General features: G+C 43.0%; 1 protein-coding gene across 6 annotated transcripts in view; it reads left to right on the plus strand.

The window, feature by feature from the left end:
* snx17 (sorting nexin 17) overlaps nt 1-12,252 on the plus strand; it is a 112,833-nt gene that overhangs the window by 34,091 nt on the left and 66,490 nt on the right. For all 6 annotated transcript variants that reach the window (XR_010972049.1, XM_068026045.1, XM_068026048.1 and 3 more), the window contains exons 6-7: nt 6,876-6,966; nt 9,795-9,882. Coding sequence is in view for 5 of the 6 variants with exons in the window: in XM_068026045.1 (XP_067882146.1) it covers nt 6,876-6,966; nt 9,795-9,882 (179 nt within the window). In the remaining variant the exon portion in view is untranslated. The remainder of the gene's footprint in view (nt 1-6,875; nt 6,967-9,794; nt 9,883-12,252) is intronic.

Consider the following 12,252-nt stretch of genomic DNA (forward strand, 5'->3'; position numbering starts at 1 on the left):
GGATATATCAGATGAATACATGGCTGGAGAAATGGTGTTGGGGGAGAGATTCAGATTCCTGGGACGTTGGGGCGGGTTCTGGGGTAGGTGGGACAAGTGCAAGCAGGACCGGGACAAATTTCCTCGGGCGGGGGGGTGGTGTTTGCTAATGCTGTCAGGGAGGGTTTAAACTAGAATGGCAGGGAGATGGGAATCTGACCAGGGAGACGGAGGAGGGAGAAACAAGTATAGAAATGAAAGACAAGAAAAGTAAGAAGCAAAAGTGGAAGGCAGAGGAAACAAATGGGGCCACAGTGCAAAATAAAGCTAAGATGACTAACAATGTTAAGACAAGTCTAAAGGCATTGTGTCCTAATGTGCGGAGCATTTGCAATAAGGTAGATGAATTAACAGTGCAAGTAGATATAAACGGTTGTGATATAATTGTGATTACAGAGACATGGCTGCAGGGTGACCAAGGATGGGAACTGAACATCCAAAAGTAGTCAATATTTAGGAAGGACAGGCAAAAAAGAAAGGAGGAGGGGTAGCATTTTTAATAAAGGAGGAAATCAATGCAATAGTGAGGAAGGATATTGATTTGGAATCTGTATGGGTGGAGCTAAGAAACACCAAGGGGCAGAAAACATTGGGGGTTGTCTTATATGCCCCCAAACAGTAGTGGAGATGTAAGGGATGGCATTAAACAGGAAATTAGAGACGCATGCAATAAGGGTAGAACTCTAATCATGGGTGACTTTAATCTACATATAAATTGGTCAAACCAAATTAGCAATAATACTGTGGAGGAGGATTTCCTGGAATGTGTATGTGACTGTTTGTTTTTTTAGACCAATAAGTTGAGGAACCAACTAGAGAATAGGCTATCCTAGACTGGGTATTGTGCAATGAGAACGGATTAATTAACAATCTTGTGAGGGGTCCCTTGGGGGGGAGCAACCATAACCTGATAGAATTCTTCATTCAAGATGGAGAGTGTAGTAGTTGAATCCGAAACTAGGGTCCTGAATCTAAATAAAGGAAACTACAAAGGTATGAGGCGCGAGTTGGCTATGATTGATTGGGGAACTTTACTAAAAGGGTTGACGGTTGGTAAGCAATGGATAATATTTAAAGAACGCGTGCATGAATTACAACAATTATTCATTCCTGTCTGCCGCAAAAATAAAACTGGAAAGGTGGCTCAACCGTGGCTTACAAAAGAAATTAGGGATAGTATTAAATCCAAAGAGGAGGCATATAAAATTGCCAGGAAAAGCAGCAAGTCTGAGGATTGGGAGCTGTTTAGAATTCAGCAAAGGAGGACAAAGCGGTTGATTTAAGCAGGGGAAAATAGAGCATTGAAGTAAACTTGCGGGGAACATGAAAACTGAACGTAAAAGCTTCTATAAATATGTAAAGACTAAAAGATTAGTGAAGATAAATGTAGGTCCCTTACAGTCAAACGAGGGAAATTATAATGGGAAACAAAGAAATAGCAGAACACTTAAACACATACTTTGGTTCTGTCGTCACAAAGGAAGACACGAATAACCTTCCAGAAATGTTAGGCAACCAACGCTCTAATGAGAGCGAGGAACTGAAGGGAAAAAAAATTGCGAGGGAAATTAATGGGGTTAAAGCCTGATAAATCCCCAGGGCCTGATGATCTACATCCCAGAGTACTAAAGGAAGTGGCCCTGGAAATAGTGGATACATTGGTGGTCATCTTCCAAAATTCTATAGACTCTGGAGGGTGGCAAATGTAACCCCACTATTTAAAAAAGGAGGGAGAGAAAACAGGAACTACAGACCAGTTGGCCTTGCATCAGTAGCGGGGAAAATCCTAGAGCCTATTATAAACTATGTGATAGCAGGACACCTGGAAAGCATAAAGGGGATTGGACAAAGTCAGCATAGGTTTACCAAAGGGAAATCGTGTTTAACAAATGTACTGGAGTTTTTTGAGGATGTAACTAGTAGAATAGATAAGGGAGAACCAGTGGATGTGTATTTGGATTTTCAGGAGGCTTATGATAAAGTCCCACATAAAATTCAAGCACATAGGATTGGGGGTAATATACTGGCATGGATTGAGAATTGGTTGACAGACAGGAAACAGGGAGTAGGAGTAAACGGGCCTTTTTCTGGGTGGCCAACAATGACTAGTGGGGTACCGCAGGTATCAGTGTTTGGCCCCCAGCTGTTCACAATATATATTAATGACTTGGGTGAGGAAACTAAATGTAACATTTCCAAGTTTGCAGACGAAAAAGCTGGGGGGAAATGTGAGGAGGGTGCAAAGAGGCTGCAATGTGATTTGAACAAGTTGGGTGAGTGGGCAGATGTATGGCAGATGCAGTATAACATGGATAAATGTGAGGTTATCCACTTTGGTAGCAAAAACAGAAAGGCAGATTATTACCTGAATGGTGATAGATTGGGAAAGGGGGAAGTGCAATGAGACCTGGGTGTCCTCGTACACTAGTCACTGAAAGCAAGCATTCAGGTGCAGCAAGCAGTTAGGAAGGCAAATGGTATGTTGGCCTTCATTGCAAGAGGATTTGAGGACAGGAGCAAGGATTCCTTACTGCAGTTATACAGGGCCTTGGTGAGACCACATCTGGAGTATTGTGTGCAGTTTTGGTCGTCTTATCTGAGGAAGGATGTTCTTGGCATGGACTGAGTGCAAAGAAGATTTACTAGGCTTATTTCTGGGGTGGCAGGATTGACGTATGAGGAGAGGTTGGGTCGACTAGGCCTATATTCACGGGTTTAGAAGAATGAGAGGGGATCTCCTAGAAACCTATAAAATTCTAACAGGACTAGACAGGCTAGATGCAGGGAGGAGGTTCCCGATGATTGGGGAGTCCAGAACCAGAGGTCACAGTCTCAGGATACAGTGTATGCCCTTGAGAACCGAGATGAAAAATTTCTTCACTCAGGGTGGTGAACCAGTGGAATTCTCTACCACAGAAGGCAGTGGGAGTCAAGTCATTAAATATGTTGAAGAAGGAGGTATATATATTAATGCCAAAGGGATCAAAGGATATGGGGAGAAAGCAGGGACAGGGTACTGAATTAGATAATCGACCATGATCTTTTTTGAATGGCGGAGCAGGGCCAAATGGCCTACTCTTATTTTGTATGTTTCCTGCAAATGTGTCGGTGGAGGGAGTGAATTCTTAAGGTGGTGGATAAGGTGCTAATTAAGCAGGCTGCTTGGTCCTGGAATGTGTCGAGCTTCCTGAGTGGTGTTGACACTTTTTTTTTATTCGTTCATGGGATGAACGTTCCGAAGAAGGGTCACTGACCCAAAACATTAACTCTGCTTCTCTTTTCACAGATGCTGCCAGACCTGCTGAGTGGTTCCAGCATTTCTTGTTTTTATTATTGTAGATGGTACACACTGCTGCTACTGTGCGTCGATGGTGGAGGGAGTGAATGTTTGTAGATGGGGTGCCAATCAAGCAGGCTGCTTTGTCCTGGATGGTGTCGAGCTTCTTGAGTGTTGTTGGAGCTGCCCCATCCAGACAAGTGGAGAGTATTCCATCACACTCCTGACTTGTGCCTTGTAGATGGTGGACAGGCTTTGGGGAGTCAGGAGGTGTGTTACTCGCCTCAGGATTCCTAGCCTCTGACCTGCTCTTGTAGCCACTGTATTTATATGGCTACTCCAGTTCAGGTTCTGGTCAATGGTAGCCCCTAGGATGATAGTGGGGGATTCAGCGATGGTAATGCCATTGAATGTCAAGGGGAGATGGTTAGATTCTCTCGTTGGAGATGGTCATTGCCTGGTACTTGTGTGGCGCAAATGTTACTTGCCACTTATCAGCCCAAGCATGGATATTGAGCAGGTCTTGCTGCATTTCTACACGGACTGCTTCAGTATCTGAGGAGTCACGAATGGTGCTGAATATTGTGCAATCATCAGCAAACATCCCCACTTCTGACCTTATGATTGAAGGAAAGTCATTGATGAAGCAGCTGAAGATGGTTGGGCCTAGGACACTACCCTGAGGAATTACTGCAGTGATGTCCTGGAGCTCAGATGATTGACCTCCAACAACCACAACCATCTTCCTTTGCGCTAGGTATGACTCCAGCCAGCAGAGGGTTTTCCCCCTGATTCCCATTGACCTCAGTTTTGCTAGGGCTCCTTGATGCCATATTCGGTCAAATGCTGCCTTGATGTCAAGGGCAGTCACTCTCGCCTCACGTCTTGAATTCAGCCCTTTTGTCCATGTTTGAACCAAGGCTGTAATGAGGTCAGTAGCTGAGTGGCCCTGGCGGAACCCAAACTGAGCATCACTGAGCAGATTATTGCTCAGCAAGTGCTGCTTAATGGCACTGTTGATGACACCTTCCATCACTTTACTGATGATTGAGAGTAGGCTGATGGGGCAGTAATTGGCCGGGTTGGACTTGTCCTGCTTTTTGCTTACAGGACATACCTGGGCAATTTTCCACATTGCAGGTAGATGCCAGTGTTGTATCTGTACTGGAACAGTTTGGCTAGGGGCGCAGCAAGTTCTGGAGCACAGGTCTTCAGTACTATTGCCCGAATATTGTCAGGGCCCATAGCTTTTGTCGTATCCAGTGCCTTCAGTCGTTTCTTGATATCACGCGGAGTGAATCGAATTGGCTGAAGTCTGGCATCTGTGATGTTGGGGACTTCAGGAGGAGGCCGAGATGGATCATCAACTCGGCACTTCTGGCTGAAGATTGTTGACCCTGCACCCATCCAGGCAAGTGGAGAGTATTCCATCACGCGCCTGACTTGTGCCTTGTACGTGAACGGGCTTTGGGGAGTCAGGAGGTTGGGTTACTTGTTGCAGACGTCCTCGCCTTTGACCTGCTCTTGTAACCACAGTATCTATGTGGCTGCTGCAGTTCAGTTTCTGGTCAATGGTAACCCCCAGGATGTTGAAGGTGGGAGTTTCAGCGATAATGAGGTTAAATGTCAAGGGGCCGCTTGTGCAGCACGAATGTTACTTGCCACTTATCAGCCCAAGCCTGAATGTTGTCCAGGTCTTGCTGCATATGGACACAGACTGGTTCAGTATCTGAGGAGTTGCAAATGGTACTGAACATTGTGCAATCATCAGCAAACATCCCCACTTCTGACCTTATGAGTGAAGGAAGGTCATTGATAAAGCAGCTGAAGATGGTTGGCCCTAGGACACAACCCTGAGGAACTCCTGCAGCAATGTGGGAGGCTGAAATGATTGGCTTCCAACAACTACAACCATCTTACTTTGTGCTAGATATGACTCCAACCAGTGGAGAGTTTTCCTCTGATTACAATTTACTTCAATTTGATTAGGGCTCCTTGATGCCACAATCCAGTCAAATGCTGCCTTGATGTCAAGAGCAATCAGTCTCGCCTCACCTTGTGTTCGCAAGGTTCCCTTCCATGAATATCAATGAACCAGTAGGAATTTTAATAATAGCGTTTCATGTTATTTTCTCTGCTAGCCCACAATTTAGCAGATTCAGTAAATTGTTTGTCGCAAATTGATGTGGAATTTGAATTCACAATCTCCTGTATCATTACCATTAAAATAACTGAATCTATATATGTATGTGGGCATTGACTGTAATATACTTTTCCTAGTCATATCCTATCAATGCCCACTGTCTCGGCTTTCCAATTAAGAATGGTCACTGGGAGTGAGGTAGTAGAGCGCAGCAAGTATCTATGCAGTTTTAACTGAGGAAGGAGTTGGGTAGTTCAGAAGGCTGTTAAATGCTAGATTATCAATAAAGTATTAATGTGCAGTGGGGTTTTTCTGTAAAATAAGACTGCTAGTTGGGAGATGCATAAAATTTGTTCAGTTCCACAATATTACAACAGGTCAGGGAGAACAAATGTGAAACCTTCAAGGAATAGAATGCTTGTGATTTTGCTCAATTAGTGATATTTTTATGATGGATAAATGAGGAAAAATGGTCATTGTAGAAATATTTACATTAATTTAAACATTACGCTTAAAGACTTCCTTTCCTTGGAGCTACTCTCCTTGAGGTCACTTTTTTCCTTGTTTTAAGCAAACTAGTGAGACTTCTTGGCTTCTAGCCAAATGTTCCGAGCAAATCCTCCTTTTTGTCTTCCCTTCCCCTATTCTTCTTGCATCTTTACAGATATAATCTAAAGCATATTATTTATCATAATTATAAAAACAGGACACAGTCACAGCATTCCAAACAGATTGCATCGATAGATGGTGCTGTCAGCATAACTTGGCTATAATGTAACATGATGAGGCCATGTAAAGCAAAGATAAGGGACCAACCTTTGGAATCGTGCATGAGAAGAGAACACATGTTGAAGGAAAAGTGTGAACAATAAATCAGTAGTAAATTTAAGGAAATGTAGAACACAAGCAAAATGCATGACCATGAAACCTAATAAAGATTAGTGAACTTGGCCACTTAGATGACATTCATGCCAGCTATGATTGAATGCAGCCTGCAGAAAGAAATGCCTGTAAGCTCCTAATCTGATAATAGAACTAGTTTAGGTTTTATCGGGAGCCAGATTATCCCTCTGTACCTCTCCCCTAAAATTTGTTGAACTGTCATCCCCCAACTGACATACAAAAGATCACACTGCTGCATAAAGACAGACAAACTACCCATCTGTTGAATTAAAAAGTGCCGAATGACATGTGTTGCCCTTCTTCCCCACTCTGCACACCTCCCCTCTGCTCCCTGCTCGAGTAACTAGTATAAAAAATTTTTTGCAACTACGAAAATGATTTGATTGGCTGTTTTTCCAATTACTGAGTGATGGGTGGATTCGCTTTAAGGGTATCTCTGGAATCTTGCCAATATCCTGAATTCATTTTAAAAGTATTTCTAGGAATATTTTGACATTTTTCTTCTTGTTAAAGGCAGTTGCGGCAAAACTGGCCCTTCCGGATGAGCTGGTTGGATACTTCAGCCTTTTCCTTATCCGAGAAGGAAGTGATGATAGTTGTTCTTGTAAGTTTTTATGGATTGAATTCCCTGTCTCGTTTGTATCCACACATGCCTCCCTTCAGTTAAGTTTCTTTAAAAAAAAAAGTAAGCTACCTACATAAAATGAGTATTTGCAAAATGTAGTCACACGTGTATCTGTATATTTAATAGGAAATTTTAGTTGGTCCTCATTGATTCGTTCCTTTTGGTGAGGTGTGCTAACAGTGAGTTAGAACAACAACCTGCTGTTCTGTGGAAATGTGGGGTGTGGGCTTATGTCCATGATTCCACACTCCCCTATCTTATATTTCTATCTCCTCTTTTCCTCCCGCACCACAAAAATCACCATTCTTGATCATATTCAGTCACCTTGGGCATTTACTGAGCATAGATTAGATGATTTTTGGCAAGGGGTGTCATCCTAGACTACTTGTAAATTTAGGACTAGGTTTTGAAACAGGTTACATGTTCTCTTGGCCCTAGTTGATAGAACATAGAATAGTAAAGCACAGTACAGGCCCTTCGGCCCACGATGTTGTGCCGACCCTCTAACCTACTCTAAGATCAAACTACCTTCATACCCTTCATTCTACTATCATCCATGTACCTATCCAAGAGTCGCTTAAATGTCCCTAATGTATCTGCTTCTACTACCACCGCTGGCAGTGCATTCCACGCACCCACCACTCTGTGTAAAGAGCCTACCTCTGACATCTCCCCTAAACCTTCCTCCAATCACCTTAAAATTATGCCCCCTGGTGATAGCCCTTTCCGCCCTGGGAAAAAGTCTCTGGCTATCCACTCTATCTATGCCTCTCATCATCTTGCACCCCTCTATCAAGTCACCTCTCATCCTTCTTCGCTCCAATGAGAAAAGCCCTAGCTCTCTCAACCTTTCTTCATAAGACATGCCCTCCAGTCTAGGCAGCATCCTGGTAAATCTCCTCTGCACCCTCTCTAAAGCTTCCACATCCTTCCTATAATGAGGTGACCAGAACTGAACACAATATTCCAAGTGTGGTCTAACCAGGGCTTTATAGAGCTGCAGCATAACCTCGCGGCTCTTAAACTCAATCCCCCTGTAATGAAAGCCAACACACCATACGCCTTCTTAACAACCCTATCAAATAGGGTGGCAACTTTGAGGGATCTATGGACGTGGACCCCAAGATCCCTCTGTTCCTGCACACTGCCAAGAATCCTGTCTTTAAGCCTGTATTCTGCATTCAAATTCGACCTTCCAAAATGAATCACTTCACACTTTTCCAGGTTGAACTCCATCTGTCACTTCTCAGCCCAGCTCTGCATCCTGTCAATGTCCCGTTGCAACCTACAACAGCCTTCCACACTATCCACAACTCCAGCAACCTTTGTGTCATCGGCAAACTTACTAACCCAGCCTTCCACTTCCTCATCCAAGTCATTTATAAAAATCACAAAGAGCAGAGGTCCCAGAACAGATCCCTGCAGAACACCACTGGTCACCGAGCTCCAGGCTGAAGACTTTCCATCTACTACCACCCTCTTTCTTCTATGGGCCAGCCAATTTTGTATCCAGACAGCCAAATTTCCCTGTATCCCATGCCTACTTACTTTCTGAATGAGCCTACCATGGGGAACCTTATCAAACGCCTTGCTAAAATCCATATACACCACATCCATTGCTCTTCCTTCATCAATGTGTTTTGTCACATCCTCAAAGAATTCAATAAGGCTTGTGAGGCATGAACTGCCCCTCACAAAGCCTTGCTGACTGTCTCTAATCAAACTATGCTTTTCCAAATAATCATAAATCCTGTCTCACAGAATCCTCTCCAATAATTTGCCCACCACCGACGTAAGACTGTGTGGCATGGAGTGACCAAGAAGAGTAAATGCAGAAAATTAACACTTGGCAGTAGGGACTTTCTCAGGAAAGCTTTCTGCTTTTTTTTATTTCATCTGGTAGGAAAGTAATTTTAGAACAGATTGACAGAGTTGGCAGCGTTAACAATACTGCAAAAATGGATTTTTGAAAAAGGGAAACATTCATACTGATGTATTGGGTGGATGTTCTTAAAGTCGGATTGAAGCTCCCTCTACTTAGCTTCAGTAACTTAAATTAAGATGAGCAGAGTGGAAAAGGTGTTCCATTCTATATCGTGTATTTTGAATGCAAAACGAAATCTATTTAGCCTTCCAGAAATACTCCATGATTTAAAAATTGGCACTTCTTTAATTAACTAATTGCATATTTGAAATGCCTCTTCTCTGCTTCAGTAAATTGAATTAAGAGCATCCACCCAATAAATCACCTTTTCCATAGCAACCATTCTTGCAGCACAAAGCATAGTAAAAATATGATTTTAGCTGGTGGTGTTTACACTTAAATGTATATAATTGTATTATGAGCAGTGACCCTCTTCAGTTGTTGTGTTGCATGCAATATGAAGGCTATAAAATGAGCTGGGCCACATCTGATTCAGGGTGCAGGTACATTGTAAACTTCAACATGAACACTGGATAGAAACAACTTGCTGTTGAAGTTGTCCTATGGATGCACCTTAAATAATCCACTCTTTAATTTCAAACTCTCTCTCTTGACTGCTCTTCCCTCTGTCCCTTATTTCTCTCCTCTTTCCCCCACTCATGCTCTTTTAATTTTTTTTTTAATCTGACACTAACTGGTGTGAGGCAAGACTAAGCGATGGCTCAGGTGGCAGAATGAAGCAGCTACCTAAAACGTGAAAGAAATTAGAAAAGTTAAATTTAAATCAAACTGAACAGATGTTACAAACTCCATGAATATTTAATTTTGGTATTAATAAAAATTTTGAACACTGACCAACATCAATTGCTTTGTTACTTCTCAGTTGTACGAAAGCTGCAGGAGTTTGAACTTCCCTATATTTCAGTCACCAGCCTGAAAAACACAGAATACAGAATTGTGCTGCGAAAAAGGTAATAAATGAATGTAATTTTGTATTTCAAATTCATTCTCAAAAGGATAAGTTGCATGATTTATAAAGATGCTGTTTTTCAATATTTTAAACTCTTCAGTAAATTACTGCTTTCTGTTGCAGGCATTGTATGTTTTGGTCTGATTGAGTTTAAATGTAATTACAGCGGTTTTCACCTTTTAGTTAAACCAGGAAAGCACTGGTCTTAGCATTTAATTGCCTGTTGGGAAAATTACAGGTAACTGTACTGAATCAGAGAAAGCTGTAACCCGCTATCCAGTAATTTTTAAGGTATATGTGCTCGCAGTTCATAAACATGCTGATATTGCATTTTAGAGAATATATTTCAGATGTTTAATGTGAATCCTTGCTATTGGATTTCTTGAGCAATAAATTGTCACTTTTTGAAATTAATTCAACTTAGCAAAACATTTTGTGATTACTATTAAACCCTTTTATATAGCATCCTGTCGCCAAGCCTTTTTTAATTCAGGACTTGCTTATTGTATAATTATTTTTCCCATATATTACAAAACTAGAAAGAGATTTTTGTTATCCACGGTGAAAATACTTGTAGTGTTGCTGATATTACGACTAGGCGAGAAAGGTGTCTAAGGGTCCCCCTCAGCCTTCACCTGGTCTTAGCGTAACACGGTTTAATTTTGAACAGTGTTTTTAGCTACCCCTTGGTGATTCTTTATGCATCTCCCCTTTGTCCTCTGGGACACTTGTGCCTGTCGGTATTTGTGCAGGCTCTACTGCAGTCCACTGTGGCACTTTGACTAGGTGAGGCATCACCCTCGGTTTCTCTGCCCAGAGGTCCTTCTTTGTCTCTGCAGGTTCCTGTAAATGCTGTTAACAACTCTAGTGGGGTGCTTCTAGTGTCTGCATTTACATAGGAGGATGTGGGGGTCTAATATTTCACATTTTTCAGGGTTGGCTTACCGGACAGTAGGGGTTTTCATCCGGGATTCCTCCCGGACTTCCTTTAACGTGCCCTCTTGGTCACTTTTTCCCCTTCCCTGTCTAAACTTTTGCCAGCCTTGTGCCTGCCTGTCCGCTTTTGAAAGGGGTCTCTTACAGTTCACCAGCCCTCTGCTGGAGGGTCCTCCCAATGCTGGTATATGACTTCGGGGTGCAGGTTTCACTGTAGGTTTGGGTTTCCCTTCAACCGGGCACGTGTGTCAACTCTTGCAATACTCCACCACATCTTGGCCTTTTCCCAGTAAAGGGGATCTAGTGCCCCTTCTGTCCATGAGAATTACTATGGGCTTGCTTGCCCCACTCGAGGGTTATGGGGTTACTTTCCCTTCAAAAACAAAACCCTGATAGCCTTCAGGAATCCTATTAAATTTTCCTGTACTTGCAGCCGTGCGCTTCCTGGGTTGCATTCTTACTGCAGTTAAATCCACAGCTTGTTCTGCTATGCTTTCCATCAGGTTCTCCTCTTCACTGAGCAGCTGTGCCCTGATTATCCCTACAGATTTTTCTTTTAGTTTCCAGCAGTCTAGATGACCTGCCTTATTACAATGGAAGCACACAGGTCTCCGGGTCTCGCTCCTGTTCACAGCAACTTGCTTTTTGGCTAGAGGAGGGCTCCCTTTGTCTCCTGCTTTTCTTTCTCGCATCGGACTGCTTGGGCTCCTATCACCATCCCACCCTTTGTCCTTAACAGATTTGTGGGGGTGACCAGGAAAGGTCCTCCCCTGGGAAACCGATTTATAAATTAAAGCAAACTCATCAGCGCGAACGACTGCTTGTCGGGCTCTCTGAACCCGCTGCTCCTCTACCTGTGTCTTAATGGAGAGTGGGAGAGAGTTTTTAAATCTTCTAAATCTTTTAGATTTTCAGCCGAGCTGTACTTTAACAGCCCTCAACCACTAGCACCGCAGCCTCACAGCTCCAGCGACTCGAGTTCAATTCTGGGTACTGCCTGTGTGGAGTTTGCAAGTTCTCCCTGTGTCTGCGTGGGTTTCCCACGGGTGCTCCGGTTTCCTCCCACATGCCAAAAGACTTGCAGGTTGATAGGTAAATTGTCCATTATAAATTGCCCCTAGTATAGGTAGGTGGTAGGGAAATATAGGGACAGGTGGGGATGTGGTAGGAATATGGGATTAGTGTAGGATTAGTATAAAGGGGTGGTTGATGGTCGGCACAGACTCGGTGGGCCGAAGGGCCTGTTTCAGTGCTGTATCTCTAAACTAAACTAAACTAGTCAAAAGCCAGCTGCTTACGTCTTTCAAACTCCAGATAAGTTTGATTAGCTTGCTTCTTGAGGGTTCTAAACTTTTGGCAATAGGCTTTGGGTACTAATTCATATGCCCTGAGGATAGCATTTTTGGTCAGTTCATAATTTGGTGAACTCTCATCT

Source organism: Heterodontus francisci, chromosome 3 (assembly GCF_036365525.1).
Source record: "Heterodontus francisci isolate sHetFra1 chromosome 3, sHetFra1.hap1, whole genome shotgun sequence".
NCBI lineage: Eukaryota > Metazoa > Chordata > Chondrichthyes > Heterodontiformes > Heterodontidae > Heterodontus > Heterodontus francisci.